This window comes from Miniopterus schreibersii, assembly GCF_964146895.1.
Source record: "Miniopterus schreibersii genome assembly, chromosome: 7".
NCBI lineage: Eukaryota > Metazoa > Chordata > Mammalia > Chiroptera > Miniopteridae > Miniopterus > Miniopterus schreibersii.
In genome coordinates this window covers 67,738,826-67,765,547 of record NC_138108.1, presented here as the reverse complement: position 1 = coordinate 67,765,547, position 26,722 = coordinate 67,738,826, and the positions used below count along the sequence as shown (strand labels likewise).

General features: G+C 40.5%; 1 protein-coding gene across 1 annotated transcript in view; it reads left to right on the top strand.

The window, feature by feature from the left end:
* THSD7B (thrombospondin type 1 domain containing 7B) overlaps positions 1-26,722 on the top strand; it is a gene marked incomplete at its 5' end in the record, with an annotated part of 630,914 nt that overhangs the window by 207,051 nt on the left and 397,141 nt on the right. Inside the window, 2 exons of the mRNA XM_081142191.1 lie at positions 12,172-12,327; positions 23,279-23,476. Of these exons, the coding sequence (XP_080998317.1) occupies positions 12,172-12,327; positions 23,279-23,476 (354 nt within the window). The remainder of the gene's footprint in view (positions 1-12,171; positions 12,328-23,278; positions 23,477-26,722) is intronic.

Genomic DNA, 26,722 nt, shown 5'->3' with positions numbered 1-26,722 from the left:
CACTGCTTCTATTTAAATTTTTGGACTTTGGAATCATTAACAAATAAATTTAACATTCTGACCTTTAATGCATGCCTCTATTAACCTGGCTCTTAGTTCCACTAGCTTTTCTCATTCTGTGTCTCACTTATTTCTAATAAACTATCCTGGCTAATCTCAGACCCTAGGAGTCTGTTTCCAATTAGCACTTCCATTGGCTATGCTTTTATTGGTGTGGGATCATATTTCTTTTCTTGATCCGTCACCTGATTATTATTTTTTTAACATTTGAAAATATATATCTCTTAGATTTTTTTAAAAAAAAACCTTTGTTGAAGTCCCTATTTTTACAAAGTTTTCAGTTGTAAAACAACTCACCATAGTATGACTATAAGGATGCCTTCGATTTCAAGGGCACTTTTAAACCCACCTGACTCTGCAGGTACCTCTTACTCTCTAAGACCTCACAGGAGCAGGGCCTTGGGCAGCAGAAAGGGCATCATTGTGTGAATTAGAAAAAGTCCCCTCCTGTGAAGGGCGGGGTTAAAAAGAGATGCTCTTTTGAACATAAGCCAGAGGTGGAGTTGGGCAAGAGGAACCTGGCTGGATTTCAGCCCTACTTGCCCCCACGGCAAGGGGACCTTTCTGCAGGCTTAACTTGTACAACTGTGTGTAGAACCTATATGTCAGCATTCTTCAGTTATCTTCATACTCTTTATTTTTTAATTTTTATTTTTAAACATATCTTTATTGATTTCAGAGAGAGGAAATGAGAGGGAGAGAGAGAGAGAAACATCAATGATGAGAGAGTCATTGATCAAGCCCGCAACCCGGGCATGTGCCCTGACTGGGAATCGAACCCCGATCACCTGGATCCCAGGTCGATGCTCAACCGCTGAGCCACACCCGGCCGGGCCGTCTTCATACTCTTTAAAACGTTCATCAAATATTTGCTACCTAATTCCCTTTTCACTTAATATTTGGGCTAGAATCGACACTCATATAACCACATTAATTTATTTATGTATTTATTCAAAATGTGTTGAATGCTGACTATCCACTGATCAGTGTTAGGGGCTGGAGTTGCAATGATGAGCAGGGCAGATAGAGCACCTTTCCTGGGGTATTTGTATTACAGAGAGGATTTAACTTGACTTACGTTATTATTTAAATACCTACGCAGCCTTTCATCTCAGGTAGAATGCTTCTTTCAAACTGCTTATTAGAAAAAACATCCTGATTTTTTTTTTCTTGGCAATAGGCACTTCACGAGCTCAAAACGTGCTAATATTAACTCTTGGGTAGAAGTATATGATCCGTCCTGACAGCAGGGTTTTTGCAACCTAATTGAGGAGAGGAACTGTCCATTTCATGGAAAAGAATAACTGCCGCCCAGCGTGGCTCAGCAGTTAAGCATCGACCTAGGATCCAGGAGACCTCGGTTCGAATCCTAGTTAGGGCACAGGCCCGGGTTGCGGGCTCGATCCCCAGCAGGGGGCATGCAGGAGGCAGCCGATCAATGACTCTCTCATCATTGATGTTTCTGTCTCTCTCTCCCTCTCCCTTCCTCTCTCTGAAATCAATAAAATATATTTTTAAAAAAAGGATATCATCTTCTGCAGAATAAAATATGCCTCAATGAAGTATAGGTGTGATCAGGGTATGTTAGGCTTAACCAAGGAGATATATATATATATATATATATATATATATATATATATATATTTGACTAGAGCTAGCATAAATGAGTGAACTAAGTGTCAGGACAGGGAATTCCAGGTGGATGTTTAAATTAGCTATATGCTGATTTGGGGCAAGTCATATAACCACTTTGGGCCTTGATTTTCTCATTGTAGAAATAGGATATTGTAAAAGATGTCATTAAGATCCCTTCCACTCCAGGATTCCACTAGGGAGCATATCTCTGAGGGGAAAGGACCTTCCAAGCAGGCTTCCACGTTCCTTAGGATCTGTCTGGACATACAAGTCTTAACTCAGAATAGGACTGAGAAGTTCCTTTTCTCTAAAAATGTAGCAAGGCACATCTGGTTTTGATCATTACAAGAAAATAACTCTAGATGAAAGGTGTCTTATATAATTAGTTGATTATTAATGTTAAGTAGAGAGAACAGATTGGTTATTACCTGGCAGCCTGCAAGATGTGGCCCCATCTCTGTTCTCAGTATAAGAAATACACCAGAGAGCAAGAACAGTGGTGTCAGGGCTCTGAGTCCTGTTTGGATTCTATTGGGCCATACTGGAAGCAGGGTGGTTCTGGAAAGGTAACACCGGAGGTCCTCAGATGAGGTGCTTCATCATGATCTGTAACCGGCATAGGGAGTCCCTGCAGGCTTCCTGGCTTTTTTGCTGAGTTTTCTATTTTAAAGATCTTGAGCTGCCAGAAGTCTGAAAAATATCTGAACAAGCATAACTACTAGTCATTCAGGGCTGTCCCCATCCCCCAAATAGTTGCTATGATAGACGTGTCTTATCTTTGAGTTTCATTGGGTTGAACCAAACAATGTTGGTTAGAGCACCTCAGTTAAGAAAGTATAAATTTTTTAAAAACTAGAACAATTGCTGCAGCTATACCTCTTTTTATGTTAGAAAACTCTATTTTTACTTTGAAAAATTTGATACCCTTGCCCTTTTAAAAATAGTTAATGACACTTTCAGGATTAATGTGTTTTTTTGCACTTAATAACCTAAAGTACATCCACATTGCTTTTAATATAAAATCATATAAGTGCACTTTAAAATTAAGTAATTGCTATTATCCTATTACTTATACTGCTTTTTCTCTTAAATTATGACTTCTTAGAAAATGATTGTAATATTTTAAAGTATATGTCATTATCCTCTTGGTATTATAACTTATTTTGCTCGGATGTATATAATTATAAAACATTAGTGTATACAACTCCTCAAGTTGGCTTTTTAACAACATGACTGCTTCTTGAGCAAAAGACAAATTCATAAAATTTTATAGCTCATCAGCTATTTTAAATCATTCGTGTTCTTCACATGCCTCAGAGTTCTACCAGAAAATAGCATAGCTTATTGGTTAATGTATTATCTCCTGCTTATTGTAATGAAAATATAAGCACATCGACCCCAATTTCAAGCAAGCACAGATATGAAGCAGCACCGTAGCCAAATGAAAAAGATGGATTCCAGCCTGCAGCCGTGGAAACGTGCAACGAGCCTAAGAATTTCAGAGCTCGAGCTGGAAGAGTCTAAGACGGTGATGAAGAGGGGGAAACGGACTCACGCGTCCTGAGTTCAAGTCCTGCCTCTGCCCTTTCCTAATTATAGAAGTCTGGACAGATTTTTAAGACTTTGTCCTATTGGAAACTGGAGATACTAGTAGAACTTACCTCATAGAATTCTTTTGCTAATGAAATCAGAATGTGCTTGTTGTAAATTGCTTGAAAGGAACACAATTTAAGCTCACTATGTGTGCTAGTCCTTGCATTCCCAATGCAAGGGGACCAAAATCAGTTCTTGGGTGAAAAAATCTTATACTTTTTAATATATGCGGCATATATACACGCATACACATGGTATCTTTGTGGTATGAGATGTGATCAGGGAGGGAGGGGCAATTAGGGGAAAAAATGTTTACAAAGGCTCCTTAGGGAAGAGATAATGTAGCTAAAGTGAGAAACACTGGGTAGTTTATTCATTATACAGAAGCTCAATTGCCAAGAGATTTGCCCAATTTACACAGGTAGTGGTAGGCTCTTGGTTTAATGGCTTTTTAAGAATAGTATTTTGCCAGTTGGGTTTTCAAAACCATACTTCATAAATTATTCATAAGATTTAGTCCCCAACCTGTTAATAATAAAGATTTTTGAAGATATAAATCTTACTGTGCTCTCTGCTGCCCCCTTCCCAATTCTGACACAGTGTTTCCGAGCTGGGTCTATGTGAGTTAGACCCCACTGGGGTAGCCAGGTTAGAAGCTACTAATTTATAATATTGGCCTTGACCCAGGGAAGAGATATATGATGAAGGACTTGTAACATACAAATAGGTCTGGGAGAAAAAAAGCTTTTGTCTAGTTTTGCAATGCAGAGGTTTCAGTTTATAATTTTGTTTTATGTCTAAAAATTCATAGTGCAGTCCCTTATATAATGGAAAGAACTATTCTGCATTAAAAAAATATTATGCGGTGTCTTGTCCCTATCACTGCTTAGGGACCTGGCGAATCCCATGAGCCTTCCTTTGAAGTTGAATTAACTTGTTCAGTCTAAAGCAATTTGCAATTTTAAAGCAGCATATGCTAACAAGGATATCAAGTACAGGGAGGCCTTCATTCTTCTTTCTTTTAAAAATAGGATGGTGCACATATTTATTTTAGAGACAGATAGTTCTTTCTTGACCCTCTAAAATAATCACAAAATTTTGAAAAAATTATTTTTCAAGTACAGTTGAAATATGACATTATATTAGTTTTGGGTGTAAAATATATTGATGAGATATTTATATACCTATGAAGTGATCATCCTGCTAAGTTCAGTACCCATCTGACACTATATATAGTTATTACAGTATTATTGACTGTATTCCCTAAGCTGTACTTTACGTCCCCGTGACTATTTTAATTTAGAGGGTATTATACTTAGTGAAATAAGTCAGACAGAGAAAGACAAATACCGTATGATTTCACTTATATGTGAAATCTAAAAAAGCAAGATAAATGAGCAAACAAAACAGAAACAAACTCATGATCCAGAGAACAATCAGGTGGATGCCAGATGGGAAGGGCTTGTGGCGGAAGGTGAAGGGAACTGAGAAGGACCTATCTCCCCGCTTGGATTTTGTCCCTTTAGACAGAGCTTTAAGCTTCGGGTTTAGCAATGTCATTCTTAGAGGACTATGTCACCATAGAGAATGTGGGTTCCCCATTCTTGTTACCATTATTAAAACTTCATTCAGTTGTTCCCATCTTAAAAGTGGGAAGGGATGCTTATTGTGAACTCACTGTAATTTCAGGACTGGCCCTAAACCTAAAGTTGAGATAAAAGTAGTCATTATAATCTGATTTCATCGACTCCCTCACCGCTTCAGGAATAACCATAAGTGCCTTTCAGAATCGCATCAAAAATATCAACCTAGCCCCTTATTCCCCTTGCCCCTCCCGAGGGTTGGCTTTTACTGCTGATAGTTTAAACCTATTTTTTCTACTTTATCTCACTTGAAGAAATTTTTGGAAGTGAACTCAATGTTCACTTATTTATTTTCCTGATAAATTATTACCATTACAGCAGATTCTTTTTCTCTCATAACGTATTACGAACACAACATCATAGCATAGGGTAGTATTAAAGGCTATGGGCTTTTATGAGCCCTGGTTCAGTGTTTATCAGTTATTAGCTTTGTTGTTTTAGGCAAATAATTTATCTTTAGTTATTTCATCTATAGAATGGGAACACTCATTGCACTTACCTCGGAGTGGTTGGGAGGAGAAACTGCATTTAAGTGCTTAGCACAGTGCCTAGAACCAAGTGGACTGTCAATACCTATTAGATATCATTACAAACATTAATCAGTGAAACAGGCAACCATTCTCCCATTTAGCTCTTGTCATTCTTTGCATGGGAAAATGAATCCCAGGTTGCAGAGTGCTGAGTGTAAAGAGGACTTTTGCACTAAAACCCTTGTAATAGTTGCCCCTCTCTGGCTGGCATATCCTGTTGTTGACATCTCTGGAGACAGCTCTTTCTGTCACTTGCCTCTCTGCCATTTTTATTTGCCTGACCACGTCCCCATCTTACACTTATCTCCTTTCCATTCTCTCTCATCGTTGATAGTATTTTTAACTCTATAAGGTATAAAAGATGCCATTTAGGTCATCTCTTGTTCTTTCCATCCTTTCCAGACCCCATACTAGCTTTTAGCTAGAAGTCTGACAATCAGAAAGAAATTCTCAAAATTGGAACAGAGGAGAGAATATCTGATGATAAAAGTATATACATTTAGAGATGAAATATATTTCTCCTTGAATTATGTAGTTGCTGGATTTGGTTCTGATTACTTATTAAAATTGTATACATACTTCATTTCTTTTGTCTTCATTTTTATTCTGAATATGGGTTTTTATCTTTGTTTATAGTGTTGCTACTCTGTAGCGCTGAAAAAATCACTCATTGATAAACACTTTCTCGTTTGCTATGTGAAATAAATGAAATTTGGAAAACTTTTTAACATGTGGCCAATTTCACATAATCGTTTCTAATTGCAGGAATTATTTTTAGATATTAAATTTGCTGTACATACACACCCATCCTCCTGCCAAATTGTACTGCACAGTACTTTGCCAAGAGAGTTACAATATGGCTAAAATTAAGCTTTATTATGTATAGTAGGATGAGATGTGCTTTAATTGTTTAAGCTGACTATAAATGCTAGAAGACAGATTTGTTTTTATTCTATCCACTAAGTTGAAAGAATGATACATTATTTTGCAAATCCCAGTGGCAAAAGGCAATTGAAATAACACATGAAGCTTCTTGAAGGAAAGTAGTTTTCTGGTTAAAACTGTAATATTATTTATCTTTCCCCTTCAACCACTAGACTACTTCAGTCTGTAGAAGAGGCCTATTTATGTTAGCAGCGAGGTGGACTGGATTTCTGCCAAGTCAGTATACTCACTAAATGAATATGTCAGAGGCAATATTGTTCCTCAAAAATCATTTAAAAAGCAGCATTTTTACATAATTAGGCTCTTTCATTAGTTTTGGATTAACTCTTAGCAATTGCTGTTTCTATTATGGTTCTTTTTTGGAGAGCCTGTGGAATCGGGGGCCCTGACTTTCAGTGGGCATTCCCTTTGGGGTTCACAGTGCCTGCATTTGATTTGGAAAGTGGAAATGAAGATGGCTTCTTTGTCTGACTTCTTTGTGCAGGTTGATGTCATTCTAGAAATCAAATATGTTGTGTAAAATCAACTGAAGATGTAATGTGTTGTTTGTAGGAGTAGTTAGCACCCCAAATAGAAAGCAGGCAGATAATCCAGGTTTTAAGAGTTTTCAGGAAGTAGCATCACCTCTATTTTCTTTTCATCTCCTTGAAAATATCAGAGAAAAAAAAAAAAAGGCACTGTCTTGTGACTAATTCCTTGACCATCTTCAAGATACTGCTTTCTGTCCAGAGGAAAAGGTGAATTCCATTATGCTATAGTGAAATTACCTCAAACACTTTCTGAATTTTGAAAGACTAGAAATTTTTCATCCAATAGCAGATATATTTAAAAAATAAGAAAATTCCATTGACTCCAATGATAACTCTTTTTACTTTAAGCAAATATAACTCATTTTTTAAATAAACTAAAGAGAGATGCCAGGTTATTAATTATAATTACATATTATTATTATGCAATTTCAGTTTGATTTCTTTTTTTGTGAGGAGTTAAAAGGCGTTGAAGTTCAGATCTTACAAAATGGCCATCAGCGGGGGTGAGGGGTAATATATTCTTACTGAATCTTTGCCAACTTATGTCCATATTAATTCACATTAGTTTGGATTAGAGCTTGATATAGTCTCAAAGAATAAAATGTGAAGGAAGTCATTTTTCTTTACAGCGGCAGTCACATGCTCATGATCACAACAGGCATTTTCTTCTTAATTACAATTCATTTTGATTGAATTAGTATGCTCATCTGAAATTACCTTGAGATTAAGGAAAATCATGGACTTGGTACATTTCTAGAATTAAAAATAATTTTTAAAACATTCAACATATCATCTACTCAGCATATTTCCCCACTTGTTAATTACCATGCTGTCCATGGAGAAATCCATTATTTAAGGCAACTTTGCAATCATTAGTAGCAGACTTCCACCTTTCTTGTAAGGCAGGTCAATTTAATAATTTCTTACTGCAAATAAAAAATTCCAGGTTAGGCACCAAAATACCCAAAATATTAATTACTATTGCATATGTACAATTGCTTATAATACTGTAATATATTCCCTAGCATTTAGAAATTCTACCACTGTGTAACGATGTCAGTGTATCCTAGTTATATGCTATTTTGGCTCTTTAACACTAGAGAGGTCTCCATAGGGGCTGACATTGCCGCCTACAAAGGCTAAGTAGCCTATAAAACCTTGGCTAATCGTTTATCTGGTCAGGCAGTTGGTTAGCACAGGAATGGCAGAAGGCCTCAAGGTAACTTTGTCCAAAAGGCAGCTGGAAAAAGTGGGACACCAAGGTACAAGCACAGCCCTGCACTGAATAGGCTCACTGATTAGAGCAAGAATCCATTGAACTAGAGAAAGCAGAGTTAGTAAATAAAAATAAAGTCATTTCAGTCCATAGATCTAGAGCAAGGAGCACAGGTGAGTAGAAAGCAGCGATTTTTCCTCCAGACATAATGGCAAGAGTTTGGCCAAGAAGAAATGAGGCTCCATAAAAAGTAAAATGCACGGACCATTCAATTCCAGGTGGCCCAGGTCATGGCCCCCGCCCCAGCGACCCCAAAATAATTTTATTACAACATGAATAGCTACCAGTAAAACAAGTAAAGACTCACGTGCAGTGGAGCAAATTTTGGCCTCACTACCTCCGGCTTAGTGGGGGAAGCCTGGGAAGAGGTTTGGAGGAGTTTTGAAGGATCAGTGAAGGAGGGGAAGGATTTGGATTTTGTTTAAAGGGTTAAATGGAGCCTGAAGCCTTCCTGTGAAGATACCTTAGATCAGTTTTGGCACTGGCTGCTCCAGTTGTGGTCACTATGATTCATAAACAAAATGTCCTTGGTGTAAATGACCTCATCTATCCTGTCTGATGCCTTCATTCCGTGAAAGGGAAATTACAGGTGGAGGTGAGTCAACCACCTGGGACTAGGCTTAGGGCTTGCTCTGCTCTGGATTTGCTGAGTGAACTTGGAAAAAGCACCTAATGTCTTCAGAGCTGTGTTGTGTTTTTTTTTAGTAAAATTGATGAATTAAACTAAATTAATTAGCTCAAAAACTCCCTTCTAGCTGTACCAGTCAATAGGCGTAGACATATCCTGTGCTCACTGTTCTCGGGAGATGAGTACCTAAGTGGCCTGAAGCTGGTAAGTGCTTTGTGACTTACTCATGATTTATTTGCAGAGCAAATGTAGCCCAGGGGGTCTGAGATAGAGATGGGTTGACCCAAGCACATTGATTCAGTGCCTAAATGAAGCATCTTAGACATGTCGCCTGGGGCTGGGAGAATTTATTGATATGGATAAAGATCTACTGTCTGTCAAAGCTGCAGGTGCTGAAGAGGCCCAAGTGCTCTGACAAATGGCCTCAACCCCACCCTGCACCTCCAATTATGTCACTTAGCAGTCCCCAGGGAGGTCCCCCCTGTCCTTCTCCAGCACAGCATGTCCCTCTCTCCTACTTTCAAATCTTAGGAGTACCATTAGCCCTAAGAATTTATCAAAGGGGACCTCAGGAGACTTAACCCCACCCCTTCCAATGATCCTCAACAGCTTTCCAAAAATAAGCCACAGAAGCATAATATCTGTAAAAACAAACACAACTTTAGGGCAACTTCCCCAGTCTCTTTCCAGCTGCACTGCCAACCTAGAGCCTTATGGACGCACGCAATCTAGAGCTTCTGATGAGATTTAATGCAGGCCTACTGTGTGCTTGGTCATTGCACTGGTGGATTGACTAGTTGCAACTCAGGTAGAGGTTATAGCAGCAAGTGTCTTCTGGGTCCTGTTGCTGAGGGGTCTGGGTGATCATCAGACACTTAAGGTCTGTCTGACTGGTGTTGCAGGGAGGCAGCCATGGCAAAGGAAAGAGAAGCACCCCTAACAGCTGCTCAGTCTTGTTGGAGTAGTGGCCTCACATATGATTAGTGCCAACTCCCACTGGAATATGGGCTCCATGATGGCAGGGGCCTTGTCTGTTTTACTCACAATTCTGGCTTCAGTGTTGACACGCTGTAGGCACTTGTCATTGCAGGTTGGACAATCAATGAAGAGGCTACTTAGTACAGTGGTTAATAGACCCTGGATTCAAATCCCAACTTCACTGCTCACTAACTGGAAATGTAGGAAAGAGATTAAATGTTTCTGTGTAGCAATTTCCTCATTTTTAAAGTAGGAATAATAATGATATATATCTCAAAGCTGGTTATATGTAGGTTAAATGAATTGATATTTATTACTGGTGCCTGGCAAGCGCTTTAAATGTTTATTAAATAAGTAGATTAATCAGTTTACATTCCCTAAGTCCTTTTCCTTCATTATTGAGGTTTTGTTTTTAGAACTAAAGCCTGAGTCTGTGAGAATACATTCTAACGAGCGTGGGTCCGGACACAAACATACTTCTGCCTTGAGACCTCTGGCTCTGCAGCTTTCTACTTAACTGATGCTTTGAAGCATCTCTTTTCATTAACTTTGTTCATATGCTCCTTGACTTACCCTTCTTGACTTAGAGCTACTTGGAAGCAGGCACCATCCAAGAGAGCCCGAGTGAGAGCGGGTGCTCAGTGGCTTGGGGACGGATGCGTCCTTACTCAGTGAGTGGCTGTCTAGTGAGTCCTCTCTCGCTCACTCCTGGGAAGGAAATCACAACCCCCTCCCAGCGTCTCGCTGGTTCTTCTTTTCCCACAGTCCACCCGTGTCTGATGTCATCCCCAGGCCTGGTCCCCCTAACCTCCCCATCCCACTGCTGTCGTCACCAGCACTATCTCTGTTTGACCACCGGCTCCCCTCACCCCCCTTTTGCTTTCCCCCAATACCTGTTGTCCTTTACCTGTCTCCTCCACTGGCTCACAACCTTTGACATTTATATTTGCAACCTTGCTTGCCTCTGCCTTTTATTTAAGTCAGGCAAATCCTTTTGGTAAACTGTAAAAGAATTAATTTCAAACAAAATATTATTATTATTTTTCTTTGCAACCTTTTATTTTTCCCATTCACTCTCATTATCACCCCAGGCTGCCCCATTGTTCATTGGAAACCCTTGTTTCCTCACGGGTTACAACTTCTTTGTGACAGTATTTAAAAAAAAATAAAATTATTTTGCTATTGTTTTGGATTATGTTCGGAGTTCTGCTGGCCAGAGCAGTGATTTAGTGCCAACTTTACCCGATTTAATCCACATCGCAGGTAAAGTGTGAGGAAGCAAAGTAGATGGCATGGTTCACCACCCAGGCTCTGCCTTTGAAGCGATTCTGATCTGCTTAGCTGGATGGAAATAACACAGGAAATATTCAGACAATAGTGCAAGCCAGTCCATAAGATAAAGCCTTCTGAACTTAAATCATTTGCTCACAAACTCTGAAATGCTCCAAAACCTTCTTTGCCTGGGGCCATTCTGTGCAAGTGTAGTTATGCATTTGTTGTTCCTTTATTGTGTATTTTTAAGTATTGCTGTCCTAGTTACTTTTATGTTTTAAACTCCGCAGGGATCAGGATCTCATCTTCTCTTTCATGTGTGTTTTCACCGTGTCCAGGATGTCTGCACAGAGAGGGCACTAGGTGAATGCCCCGATGCACAGATGGTTACTGGCACCTGAGAGGACCCATTCTGGGTGTTCTGGGTGCAGGGGCTCAGAGGAAGAGCTCACAGGCCCCGAGTTTGCAGCCCCTGTGGCTCCTTAGACACTCCTGTGCCTCTGAACAGTCTTACTAATGAAACTGACTTTCAGGGGCTAATTCTGCAGTCACAGATCCTGATTATTATTCCTATTTTAAGAACCATTTTTCTTCTGTCTTTTCGAGCTCCACCCCCAGGGGAGTAACAGTGGTAGATTGGTTATGCTAAACACCCCACCTCGGGGGTTCAATTTTGATTTTTTCACAGCAACCCAGTCATTTATATCGTGGAGATGGACTTATCTTGAAACTTCACTAAGCCATTTAATTTTTTAAATCATAAGTCTAGATATTGTGTCTGTATTTTAAGTCCTCTCTTGATTCCCAGGGAATACTCAGTGAAGCAGGAAACTCAACTTCATGCCCTCTTTTGCTGTCTTTTTTTTTTTTTTTTTTTTGCCTTTTCTCACCTCAAATGCTAATAATGTGCAGCTGAGCAGTGAGTATTAGCGAGTGTTTTATACTTTGTTTGCATTTACCCTTTTAACCATAAAGCAGATGTGGGCAAGACAAGCACACAAAGATGGAAGCAATTCTAGGGATAACCAGAGAATGTGGCGTGGTCCATTGTTTTAATTTTTTAAATTTTTGTGTGCTTTAGTCTTTAGACCTGTGGACAAGACATTATGCCTGGGCCCCGCCCCTGCAGCCTCCCAGCTCTGCAGCATTCCTTGCTCTACAGACTGTGTGGTGTCCTCCTGGTCAGCCTGGGGCCCGTGCATCCATGAAAACTGCCAGGATCCGCAGGGCAGAAAAGGTGAGTGGCTTGTTTGTGCCTCATTTACTTCCAGTGCACACATGTTTATCTGGAGGCTCAGTGGCCGATTAAGCCTGCTTACTACAATATTTGTTTGTAAAATTTAGATAAGCAGCTCAAGCCTGACAGCATTCAGTTATTAGGGGGGCCACTGGGGCATTTCTGTGGAACACATACTCTGACCTTGATTGACCTTCCAGTTAGGCTCTTGCTAGTGGAGTGACTGTTACTCAAAAAGTGATATAACTTGATGTTTGATATATGTAGCAGGATACTGAGGAAATTAAACGTGATTTCTGAAACACCTGGGGAAACAACTGTTTTGCATATCTGGTTTCAGACTCCCACGCGTTGACTTTGATGTTGTTTCATAGCTTCATGGGGGCATTTATGCGTGTTGCTCACTTTCCGATGTCCTCAGCCTTAAAGTGGAATCTGAAAACTTTATGTGCTTGTTTAATTTTGTGGGCCTCTGTAGTCTCGCTTTCTTCTATTTGCTGTTAACGTCTTGACATCTCTTCCATTGGCTTTTCGATTTGCATTAATATTTTGTCCCATTAAATGGCAGTGCTAAAAAGAAATATCCCCTTTACTGAGACAAATGAGACCCAAGGACATTCTGGAAGTTGGGTCGCGTTTCCTAAGCACTCATCCTTGTTATCACAGGGGAAGAAAGAGTAAGTGGGCAAGCCTCTGATGTTTCAGAGCTGCTAATCTTGTCCGAAATTTGGGTCCATTTGAAAGCCCACATTTCAGCAGCTCCCAGGATGCACAGATGCACATTATGTGCACGCCCAGGTTCACACACCCTGTCCCTGGGCTTTTCCCTTTATTCTGCCTCTGGCTCTAAGTCCGGGGAGGAGGGTATGTATTGAGTCTAAGGCAAGAGGAAGAAGTTAACTTTAATTCTGTTATCAAACAATAGAAATCTGGATCTCAGTGGAATCTGGAGTGGGTGGGGGCTAGTGCTACTTTCTTATTTGACATGTAACCCGAAGCCTTGTCAGCTATGGATACAAATAATCTCTCATTAATACTAAGACCCACAATCCATGGTCTTATGGTCCACATGCATATAACTGGACCATGTAAGTCTCTTGTAATTGCATATGAAACTTCCCAGGGTGACTTACATGTTATTAGAACCAGCCCTCTTATGTTTGACCTGTGCCACTCTGTTTTAAGGTCACCATTTAGAAAATGACCTGAGCCCGGCTAGGCGTGGCTCAGCGGTTGAGCGTCGACCTAGGATCCAGGCGATTGGGGTTCGATTCCCGGTCAGGGCACATGCCCGGGTTGCGGGCTCGATCAGTGACTCTCTCATCATTGATGTTTCTATCTCTCTCTCTCCCTCTCCTTTCCTCTCTCTGAAATCAATAAATTTATTTTAAAAAAAGAAAAAAAAGAAAAAGAAAATGACCTGAGGTTGGACTTAGGCTCCTCCAGCCTCTGTGGCCTCCAACATGTGACTGTCGATGTTGGTGCAACTTTGCTGCATTGAGTGTCACCTTCCTTTGTTTTCCAAGCTATAGAACCTACACCAGGCCAAGTGGGTCTTACATTATTTGGGACTTTTTTTTTCTTGGAGGGAGGCTTGATCAGAAGGACTTGGGGCCCTGGACACTTTTGGTTATAGGTGACATAAACACAATTTGAAGTGACTTAAGGCAAAGGAAGGGATTTAGTAGCACATATAACAAAAAAATAGAAAGGAATATAGGGCTGCATCCAAAAGTATCAATGAGGTTATATGTCTCAGTCTTTTTCATTCTTTCTCTTTCTCTTTATAATCTTCTGTTTCTACAGTCTTCTTTTCTTGTTGCCTTTAAAATCTTTTCTCTCTCCATATTTTGATTCTACTTTTGTGTGTATTAGGTTCAGTTTAAGGCAGGCCCTCTCCATGGGGAAAGACCAGCCTTAGTTTTGTTTAACTGCTAAACTTTTATTGTGTGTCCTTCTTGTTGGCAGATTTACTTTTAGTTAACATATGCCTTTTAGTGATTACTCATCTTATGACTAGTAGGGCAATAGCAAATTGTCCTAACTATTTGAATCACTCCAATTTGAAACATCTGAACATTAAATTGATTAACAAAAACCCTAGTATTAGATGTTGTTCTAAATCACTTCAGTGATAAATTACTTGTTTTCTGTTTCTTTGAAGGCAACATAACCTTCAAACATTATTTTCACCAATGACATTTGATTTAAAATTAGGCAACACTACCTTATCCTAATAATCAACGTTCAAGTAACACTTGTGATTTCAGTAGGGCACATCGTGAAAGTCTCTCAATTTCATTTAAACTTTCAGACCTAAAAAAGCATCAACATGGTCTACAGATTGCAAATTGGAGAGTGAGGCTAAGGTTTTCCTCCCCTTGATTCTTAGATCCATTTTTTATATGTCTTAGGTTTCTAGATCTAATTGTATCATAGAATCTATAAATACGTTTTATGTGGAAGTATTTTTTCTTCCAAAATATTGTAATAAAATCAACATAGTGTCTTACAAAGGATGACATCTTTATATAAATATATAAATATATATATATTTAATCCTTACCCTAGGATATTTTTTTTCCATTGCTTTTTAGAGAGAGAGAGAAAAAGAGAGAGAGAGAGAGAGAGAGAGAGAGAGAGAAACGTCAATGTGAGAGAGACACATCAATTGGTTGCCTTCCGCAAGCACCCCAACCTGGTTCAGGGATCAAGCCTGCAACAGAGGTTTGTGCCCTTGGCTGGAATTGAACCCGGGACCCTTCATTCCGCAGGCTGACTCTCTAACCACTGAGAAAAACAGGCTAGGGTTTATTATATTTTTAATGTTCAATTTTTTTCAGCTTTATTGGGATTTAATTGACATATAACATTGTGTAATTTTAGGGTTTACAACATGACGATTTGATATGCATAAACATTGCCAAGGGATTACCACAATAAGGTTAATTAACACATCCATTACCTCACATAGTTACCGTGTGTGTGTGTGTGTGTGTGTGTGTGCATGTGTGTCTGTGGTAAGAAGTTTTAAGATCTACTGTATCGCCCGGCTGGGCGTGGCTCAGCGGTTGAGCATCGACCTAGGATCCAGGAGATCGCAGTTCGATTCCGGGTCAGGGCACAGGCCCGGGTTGCGGGCTCGATCCCCAGTCGGGGGCGTGCAGGAGGCAGCCGATCAATGACTCTCTCATCCTTGATGTTTCTATCTCTCTCTCTCTCCCTCTCCCTTCCTCTCTCTGAAATCAATAAAGACATATTTAAAAAAAAGAAAAAAGAGCTACTGTATCTACACCCCCCACCCCACCCTTTTTCATTACAGTGTTATTCACAATAGTCAGGACATGGAAACAACCTAAGTGTCTGTTGACAAATGAATGGTTAAATAAAATGTGATGTATGCCTATATACACACACATATAAATATATAAATACACATTCACCCACAAAGGAATGTTATTTAGCCATAAAAAGAAGGAAATCCTGCCATTTGTGATAACATGGATGAACCTTAAAAGCATTATGCAAAGTGAAATGTCAGACAGAGAAAGACAAATACTGTTTGATCTCCCTTCTATGTGGAGTCTTAAAACAAAACAAAAATACTGAATTCATGAAACCGAGAGTAGAATAATGGCTGCCAGGAGCTGGGGGGCAGGGGAAATAGGGAGATGATAATGAAAGGACACAGACTTCCAATTATAAAGTGACTGTGTTCTGAGGCTCTAACGTATAGCATTCTGACTACAGTTAATACTGTATTGTGTGCTTGAAAGTTGCTGAGAGTAGATCTTAAAATTCTCACCATAAAAAAAAAAAGTAATTTCCGTTTTAGATAGTAAATAAAGTAGAAAGAAATGTTTTTCCTAATAGTCCCAGAACTGAATCTCATTGGCTGATATGTGTCACGTGCTCTTCTCTGACCCAGTTGCTCTGGTGGGGCTGGAGGGGCCAGGTCCCCCCAAGGGATAGCTCCATCCAACCCTTCCAGATTAAAAGTGGGAGAGAAGCAACTCCCTCCAGGAAATATGAGGTGCTGATACTACAAAACAGTGGAAGCAATGCTCTGGCCAGACTTAATAGATGTTTATTAAATGCCTTGTCTCCTTTACTCTGGGCCATAGAGTCTCTACAGAAATTCAATCTTCCCCACCCCCCAATTCTGTGCTGTAATTTTTGTCACTTGAGCCCAAATTTTCACAAAAAGCTATTCCACATAACTCAGAACTGGTCCATGGAGCTCAGTTGGGACACTCACAACATTTTGGCCCCTCCATCTGCCAAACTCTTTGCTCATTGGCCCCTATTCCCCTATTGTAGAGGTCAACTCCTGCAAATATACCCTGGTCCATTCTTCACTAGACAGCACCTGCTGTGGGTTGAATTGTGTACTCCAAAATGATACATTCAGTGCTAGCCCACACTATACTTGAATGTGACCTCACCTGGAAATAGGGTATTGCAGATGTAATCAAGTTAAAATAAGGTCCTATGTGATTAGGGGTGTCCCTAATCCAATGCCTGATGTCCTTATACAAAGAGGGAAGTTTGGGCAGAGAGAAGCACACAGAGGAGAGAACCATATGTAGAGACAGACACAGAAGATGCAGGAGAAGGCCATGTAAAGGCAGGGACAGACATTGCACTGATACCTCCACAAGCCAAGGAGTGCAGGGATTGTCGAGACCCACCAAGAGCTAGGAGAGGTGTGCGAGCAGTCCTTCCCTAGAGCTTTCAGAGCAAGCGTGGCTCCACTGACACCTTGGTTGTGTGTTTCTAGCTTCCAGAACTGTGAGATAGTTTCTATTGCTTAACATCACCCAGGAAACTTTGTTTTGGCAGCCCCAGGAAACTAATTAACTGCCCAACTCTGTATCAGCATTTAGGTTCAGCAAGGATACAACACTTCATAAAATGCCAAAACAAAAGTGTGGAGAAGTAAAGCAATTTGTCCTAAATCCCATAGTGATTTTATAATGGCCACGTCAGCAATAGGACCTGGATTTCTGTCTCCTCCGTTGAGTGTTTCTCAAACATGCGTCTTCCTTAGTGATTTCCTCCATAAGCCTAAATAAGATTGAATCAAGACACAGGATTATCCCTAAGGTCAGCAGAGAATCCCTGTGCACCAAATGGCCAGTGGGAACAGTTAACCTTGAGAGCCAATCACTGAGCTGACGTATGAGATGGGTGGGGTCCGAGATGCCCCTTTGCACCAGTGCATTGCCCCTGGAGGGAGAGGGAAAATAGACTGCAGTGTGAGGGGAAGGGAGGGTGTGCCAAGAACAGCTTGAGAGCACCAAGTGACAGGGGTGTGTACTTTGTGCCCCAAACAATACATTTTTCAAAGGAAAGGGTAGAAACAGTAGAAGTTCTCACCTGAGTGTCACCACAGCCTCCTGCAGAGTTTAGGGGCAGGCTGGGATTGAAAAGCATTAGTCTCTGTTTTATAGAGCCCATACTGAGGCTAAATGACCTGCTTTAGGCACTGAGTAATTGCAGGCAGGAGAGAGTATAAGTATAATGATTATTATTCAGGTCTGGGAGTTTGCTATTTTATAAATGCTTCCCTAGAGCAGAGAGAATTTTGATTTTTAAGGTCTTGCTAAAACCTGCCAGGATCACCTGCCTGTAATCCCTTTTGGGATGAGTAAAGAATGGAGTTTTTCCTCTGGGGAAATGATTCTGTGCCTACCAGGAGTCCAAGCGTGTTACAGCGACAGAAGGTAATCTTCTTGTTATTTCTACTGACTTGTGAACATGAGGTGAGAGCCTTTCAGTCTCAGTCTGTCTCATGGTGCTACCATGGGTCCCGCCACAGTCACTGACTGGCACAAACTAGATGTGGTTTAGGAGCCCACGGAGGCTGGGGCCACAGGCTGATGCATAAACATAGACGGGCTCTGGGTGTAAGGTGGGGGGTTTAGCTTCACATTTGAATTCTGCACCCTAAAGAAATGCAGTGGACCCACTAGCAGAAATCTAAGACATTCATTCTTTCATAGATTATATATGTCTCTATGCCTATCTCTATCTCTATCATCTCTCTCTATCATCTCTATCTATCTCTATCTCTATCTCTATCTCTATCTCTATCTCTCTCTCTCTCTCTCTCTCTCTCTCTATCTCTCTCTATCTCTATCTCTATCTCTATCTCTATCTCTATCTCTATCTCTATCTCTATCTCTATCTCTATCATCTCTATCTCTATCTCTATCTCTATCTCTATCTCTATCTCTATCTCTATCTCTATCTCTATCTCTATCTATCATCTCTACCTCTATCTATCCCTAATCTCTATCTCTATCTCTATCTCTCTATCTGGTGGAGGATTTGAGGGAAAACAAGCAAACAACAACAGCAAGAAAATAAATGTGGAAACCTGGAGGTGATTACGTTTTTCTCCTCAGTATCTTTTCTGAGCCACTGTGTTATAACTTTAGTACGTTTCTTTTGCTCACATTTTTAAAAAATAGTAGAAATGGATAAGAAAGCATTAAATGCTTTCTTTTCTAGTGGTTCGTGTAGAAGTTATCCTCCTGTGGCTGTTATTCTCAGGCAGATGCCATTCGGTCCGGAGCGGGGCCTGTGTCCGTCAGCCACGCGGGGGGCGTTCGGAAGCAGCTGCTGTGCTCAGACCTCGCCCCTCCCGCCTGGTCTGTGACAGGCGGACAAGGACAGCAGTGCCGGGCAGGCTGGTACTTGTCAAGTGAAGCTAGAACACCTTTCGGAGGGTCTTAAGTCGGGTCAGGTTTGATCACTCATTGCTTTATTTTCGATGCGTTCCCAGAGAGGTGTAATTAGAGATTCATGAAAGAGAAATAACCTGAAAAATTGCTGGTGGATGAACTCTCTGTATAGGTGCAATACGCTTTTTGAAAGTATTGTTGATATATAGACATGCGTTTTTGTTGGTTTATATTTGAAAGGCCAACTTGCTCACAGAGGTTGTTCTGAGAGGAAATGATGGGGACCCCTGGATATGGTGTCTCAGTAGATAACTGCTTAGGTGGTAGGATGCCAGGAATCCCATCTCGCTCCCATGCAGAACTGCCCCCCAGTCACAGCACCTAGTGTCCTAAAAGCCTCCATAGGAAAAGGCGTTTTGAAATGGAAAAGCCATGACTATCTTTGCAAAGACAGTCTTTTATGCTCTGAAACAAAGCAAGTTAGATAACACATTAAAGTAGGGAAATACATGTTTTAGATCATATGTAGTAATAACGGGGAAATTTTCCATTTTCTGTGCTCATGTGCTAGCTCAGTCCACCTTCAACGAGAAGCATATAACACCATTTTGCTTCATCCCAGGTAATACGTATAGTAAGAGACAGTTTTGTTTTCCCCCTTTTTTCTGTGCCTGGTGTGTTGAGGCTGGTGCAGGGTCCTGCCTGCTTTTCATTCCAAGAATTGAGTTCTCACACTCACGATCACCCTATAAATGCATCTTCTTCTTTTCTGTATTCAAAACAGGGTGTAAATGAATAATGACGCTATAAAATGGTACCCTGATGGTGGTTTGAGTTCTAGAGTTGGAATAAAGATTTAATCTGCTCAGCTTCTTTGACTCAGAGCTGTTAATACGTCCAAGACTGATGGAGATAAGCGCAGATGAAATGTTTAAGGTGGAATAAACTCTGTTATCTTCAGTCCTCCTGCGGGACCTCGCTCCAAGCCTGTCCCAATGGAGTTAGTGTAGAGAAACAGCATCGGCCAGGGGTAGCTTCATCAGAGCTACTTGAACACGTCTGGGTCACTAGCTCATGAAGAAATACAGTCCTCAGACGGGGATATACCCACCGAAGCCTCTTTTCATTTGTGCATGGCTTCAGGTAAAAAACATTGACCCCCCTGCTATTTGTTGTTCTTTTCTCTCCACAATTCACTCTCTTTTTCTAACGATCTCCAGTAGAATATACACTAAGCTAGTAGACTATACACTAAATCCTTAGGTTCATAGAAAAATTAAAACCCTGCGAGTGTTAGCTTCACTCAAGGTGAGCTGAATCTGTGGACACGGAGTGATTATTACAACTCCTTCCTGCTATCCAGGGGCTGAAAGTCCACTCTCTACACTGTACACCTTCAGTTTAAAGAGATGATCCATGTACCTGTCAGATCCACTGGATGAAGTGGGTCTGGGGCACCTCGCCCACAAGAGCTGACTCGAATCCTTTCCTGCGAGGAGGTAACGACTCAGAAAGACCTCGGCTGAATTTCACACACATCCATTTCATGAGTAATGAGCCTTCGGCGAAGCAATAAAGTATCTTCCAGCCTTAGTTTTTAAATATGTAAAATGAGAAGAGTCAGTGATGAAACCGTTTTGATGATTTATTAATTTGGGGTAATGTAAGTAAGTGGCTGTCACAGTCTTGGTGTTGGGGAGATGCTTAATTAATGTGCGTGCCTTTCCCCCGCCGGACTGCGTTCTCTAGGAAGGGTCGATTTATGTTCCTGTTCCTCCTGTGGCTTCCCACAGCACATTATAGTGATCTACATATAGCAGTTAACGTTTACGGAACGATGCTACCCGATTAATGTGAAATTTAGTAAACGAGAGCGAGCGGCTGGCCGGCCCCAGCCATGGCCTTGGCTGCGGGGTATCCTTCAGAACGGGGGCGCCGGGGAAGCCCGAGGCCTGCTGCCGGCGTGAGCACCGATGCGCGATTAAAGCGAAGTGCTAACGAGAACGCAAGGTTCTTGTTTTATGCTGAGCTTTGTGCTATGATTTGAACCTAGTTAGAGTCAGGACAAGGGCAGCACTGAGGAAAGACTGAAAGAATTTATTGACGAGGAGCTGCAATCTATAGATTTACGGTGGGATGGATGCAGCTTGATTTATAGAGGAAAACGGCACGAGCCCCTCAATGGCATTCAGGTCTAGGTACAGGACACCCGTAGTCCCTCAGTAAAGACTGCTCAATTTCTGAGCCGGTTGTCAAACACCGTAAATCATGCAGACCCATGCCGTGTCCTACTCAAAGATATAAACTAAACAATCTCAAACACAGACAATAAATTATAGGCATATGAGAATTACATGTAAGAACAGAGGTCATCCCAAGTGTGTGGCAGTGAGCGCTCAAAGGTAATTGTAGTTTGATGTTTAAGTATAGTTTAGAGCTCTGTGTGTTTCAGGCATCTCTACTCAAACCCAGGAAGGGAGCTGAACCCTTCCCTGGGTTTTATTTTGACACATTAATAATATAGACTTGGAGTTATAAAGCAGGCAGAAGCCTTCTGTTGTTTTAATCACCCCTGACTGTGATCTTTTCAATGCCTTGGGAATGTGATCTCTGATTGGCCGACTGATGCCTTCCCACCAGGGGCTGATCCTTAAAGTAAGAGTCTAAGAGTCTCATTTAAAGGGAGGCTCTTAGGCTAACCCTAGACCAAGAAAACCCAAATATAGCAGTTACAACTGCTTAAAATACTTGCCCAGCCCTGCAGTAATATTCTAAGAAGCTTGGCTCCCTCTTGTGGCCTAAAACCATGTGCCAGTTTGTTCTGCCTCCTTGGCTGTGCCCTCTAAGAGGAGCCAGTCTTTACCACCTGCACCTTGAGCTTTGTATTCTTTTCATTTCATTACTGTTGGTGGAATAATAGGCACTTCCCAGGAAAACCTGTGGGAGAGACAAGCGTGGCTTTGTTACCCCTCATGCTTCCTAACGTGTCCTCTTGTTGAAAGGGTGACTGGGTATCTAACTCACACTCTGGAAATTCAGTGTTTTCATGCTATCTTCCTATTAAAGACTCTTTTTTTTTTTTTTTACTTACCCCAAGGCATAAATGAATAATAATTTCTTAAAATGTTACCATGCAATAAGATTGGTTTTATTTTTTAAATGAATTAAAATAATTGAATCAGTTGATTGAATTTTGTATATTAAAGAAGGGAACATAAAATTGGAGATCCATGGGAGGTAGGCATAGCCTTCAGAAGTGATACATCACAAGGAGCACAGATATAAAAGTCAGACAAAAGGGATTTATCTAGCTCCTAGTCACTTTTCTTTAGCTCACTTTGCTTTTTAACATGTTTTATTAGTTTCTATCATTTAAAATTAGAGAAATTTCATATAAGAACAAAATATAACTTATATTTCTGGCTTCTTAGACAAAATTGGAAGATTTGACAAAAATGAGTCCATATTCCCCCATAGCCACAGTCAATGGAAGGTGAAGAATAGCCACCCATTTTAGAGCAAGACAATCCTCCATATCACCACAGACCCCACCAGGCCCTATAGTCTTATGGTTTACCCATTTCCCTCAATTTGTACCTGCTTGGCTCCTGTGAGAATAAGTGTGTGACTCTGGAGGTTTGTAGCATGTAAGATTCATTTGTATATTAATTGTGGTGGGACTGTGTGCCCTAGTTTCACAGTACTTTCTCGTTTAACTGAGTGATAGCCCAGGGAACCATGTTTAGCCAGGATGGGGAGTGCAGATCCAAAGAGGTACTGGGCAGGCTGACCTGAAAATCTCAGGGCATGAAGCTGTAAGTGCTCAGGCATCAAGGATATGCCAAAGTGTAGATATATTTTGATTTAATACAGACTAACAAGAATGTCAAAAACTACAGCAGAAAGAATACCTGGATTTATCTGTGCTTAGGCAGTTTCTGTAAGTGCTCATTCATTTTTACTTGTTTATTGATACCATTGGACACATGCTACTTATTATTGCTTTTGATTGTGTCTGACCTCTCCACGTTCTAGGTTGTAATCTTTGGAAGACAGATTTCCTGCTCTAGTTATTTTCATTTACTTCTGTCCTTTCATCTTCTTATCTTTCCCATTTCGCGTAAAAGAAAACACATCAGAATGATACATGTTTTAGAGCTACAGGTATTCAAATGAAAGCATCGCCTCTTTACTCGCTGCTGCTTGTTTCCTTTGTTGGTTAAGGACAGCACCCTGTGGAACTCTTCTTCTTCTGTGTTTAGGATTTAGAATGAGACGGCGCCATGTCCTCATGGAATCCACGGGGCCTGCAGGACATTGCCCTCATTTGGTCGAATCTGTTCCCTGTGAGGATCCAATGTGTTACCGATGGCTGGCCTCTGAAGGGATCTGTATCCCCGATCATGGGAAATGTGGCCCAGGACATCGCATCCTGAAGGCTGTTTGCCAGAATGACCGAGGTAAGATGCAAACAATCACAAATATTTTCTAAGTGGTATCTACCCAATGAAACATCCCCACTCTCTAACAGGTTAATTTCCTGTGGGGGAGAAATAGTCTTTTCTACCCTCGAATATGTTTAATTCAAGTGCCACATTGTGCAGTCAGCTGCCTTGACTTACTATAGGGCCACATACTCCCTGAACACCATTTGATTCTGCCTGAATGCAATACAGTGAACCTGGAGATTTCTCTGAAGTTTTTAATTTATCAAGACGTAGGATGCAGAAATTGCCTGGATAGTCTTCAGCTTATCTGTAAAAAACAAATTTTATTTGCTGATTTTTGGAGGCTGATATGTAACATGCTTTTATATATCATTAACAAATACTACTTTGTAAGGATTTCAATACTGCCACTCCTGAAAAAAGTACTAAGCTACATCTTTTCATTTATATAGCATTAGACTGGAATCAGTTCTAGACATAACACTAACATTTCTAAAGAACCATTTAAAAATATAAGTTGTCAAGATTTACAAAACTATTAATAATGATGTCTTTTCTTTATCATCAAGCTTGTAGTGCAATGGTTATTTGAAATGAAATGTGATTTAGAAAATATGTAAGTCACATGGAAATGAGAAAAGTGGCATTTCAAACCTTTATCCTACAGTTAAAAAATATTCAGTCTCTTGGAAGAACATTGAGTATGTCTATTAATCAGCTCTGCCATGAGAAGTGCCATTTGTAATGCTCTTGGTGTGTGGACTGAAATGTTTTGATTTATGGGATGCAGTAATCCATAGAATAGAAGGAGATTCAGAGTGGATTCAGAATGGATATTGACATCTACAGGGGCTTGACACTCAGCAGTGCATTTCCTTGTTTCCTTTCTTGCTTCCCCACCCTTCTCTCTCTTTCTCTTTCTCCCTCTCTCTCTCTCTCTCTCTCTCTCTCTCTCTCTCTCTCTCTCTCTCTTTCTCTGTCTCTCTCTCCCTCCCTTCCTTTTCCCTCCCTTCCTCCTCTTTTCTCCTTCAGTTCCTTATTTCCTTCCTCCTTTGTTTTTTCCTCCCCCTCTTCCTCAATCCTTACTTTTTATTATTGCTGTAATTAGACAAATATATGTATTTTCAAGTGATATAATTGGTAACCTCTGAAACCAGGTGGTTGTTTAATTAAATAGAGGGCAACAACAGATTGTACTAGCCCAGTCCTTTTTGACTAAATATTTAAAACAAATGGTAGCTTCTAATTTTACCAAATAATTTATGAATTATGGTAACGTATGTGCAATTTATTAACAGAGGCAAATAAGATCACTTTTGTATTGCTTTCATTTGAATTCTGGAAGAGTAGTATAGAGATTTAGAACCAGGGCTTAAGACAGGCTCTGAGTCAGCCAGGTTGGAAGTTCAAATCAGTTCCTCGTCTGCTAGAGGATTTCAGGTAAACTATTTAACTGTGGAAGCGTCCTTTCATTCTGCTGAAAAGTGGGGATAACAAAACCTACCACTCACTCTCAGAATGTGAGTTAGACTAGTCATATAAAAGTGACTAGTGAGGTGCCTGGCACATAACCATTGGAAATAAGCTATAAGCATATTTTACTTGTAGTGCGCATTTATTACAGTTCTCTGTCCTGGGGGAATAGCACACAGAGCATTCTTTTATAAATGGAAATCATAAAGAGGGTTAGAATAACCATACTTCTTCCTCCCAACCTCCAGTTGTAGAAACAAGATCATTTGTTTGGTTGAGAAGCAATAACAAATGACTGTCATGCTTTGTCATTTCACAGCAGGTATTGAAAGCTCGTCATGGTATATAATGTCCATTAAGGCTTGGGACTTCTTTCACATTTCGTGCTGTGCCTTCTATAGTATTGCAGAGTGTTACATTCAGATTTAAAATTAGAGATCTACATTTGATCTTTGGAGCTTCTGGCACAGAGCTCCTAAAATCCTTGGAATTTCCTGAGTGATAAGAGCAATGGAAACAAGCACCTTTTATTATTAAATTTGGTCTCTTCATAACAAGCCCCTTCCCACCACAACTGGGTTTATGTTAGTTAGTTGACTTTTGGAAACCATATAAGAATGAGGGCTTGTTGTCAGAGGAGCCAACCATGAAGAGTGGTTGAACTTTCTGTTTCACCCCCTGATTTTCAGGGAGGGGAAAGGGGCTGGAGGTTGAATCCATCACCAATGGCCAATGATTTAATTAATCATGCCTATGTAATAAACCCTCCAAGAAAACCCATTTTTATAGGGTTTGGTGAATACTTGGAGATTTGGGGAGGATGGCAAATGGAAGCTCCACACCCTTTCCCAAACCTTTCCTTATGCATCTCTTCCAGCTGGCTGTTCCTGAGTTATCTCCTTTCATAATAAACCAGCAACCTAGTAAGTAAAACAGCTTTCCTGAGTTCTGTGAGCTGCTCTAGCAAATTAATGGAACCCAAGGGAGGGGCCTCGGGAACCTCTGATTTATAGCCAGTTGTTCAGAATCACAGGTAACAACTTGGGCTTGTGATGGGTGTCTGAGGTGGAGGGTAGTCCTGTGGGACTGTGGAATGTGATGGCTGTCTTCAGGTAGGCAGTGTCAGAATTGAGTTGAATTGTAGGACAATCAGCTGGTGTTGGAGAATTACTTGGTGTTGTGTGAGAAACCCCCCACCCCTACACCCATACCCACACATTGAAATTGGGTGCAGAATCCTTTTTACTTTACTTTTCTACAGATGTTCTAGAGTTTTATTGATTTTCCTATGAAATGACTAATTTTCAGTGTTGATCTCATGCTCAGTTTCTATGGGGAGAAGTGGGAATTACTGCTGATTCATATCAGTTTCATGAATTCTTTGTGGTTTTTAAGTACTTGGATGACTCCATCATTGGTGGAGCAACAGCCATGGTCATGGTTATGAAAACATGCTGGCCTCCTGATAGCTGAAGCAGCCTTTTGTCCAGTGAGAAACTGAAAATGTGGTCTGGTTGCAGTTTCCACAGTGCAGCTTCTATAAGATTCGGGATGACTGATGATAGAAGTTTTGCAGAAAAGTGTTTTTTGTTTGACTCTCCACATATTATTATAGTCTTTCCATAGCTGCAGGACCTTACAGAACACTCATAAAAATGCTTGGAGACAAAAGTTTTGTGTATATATATATGTATATATATACACACACACATATATGTGTGTGTGTGTGTGTGTAAAATAAGTTTCCTATGATTAATTTTCTTACAACATTTGGTAGTTGTCGTT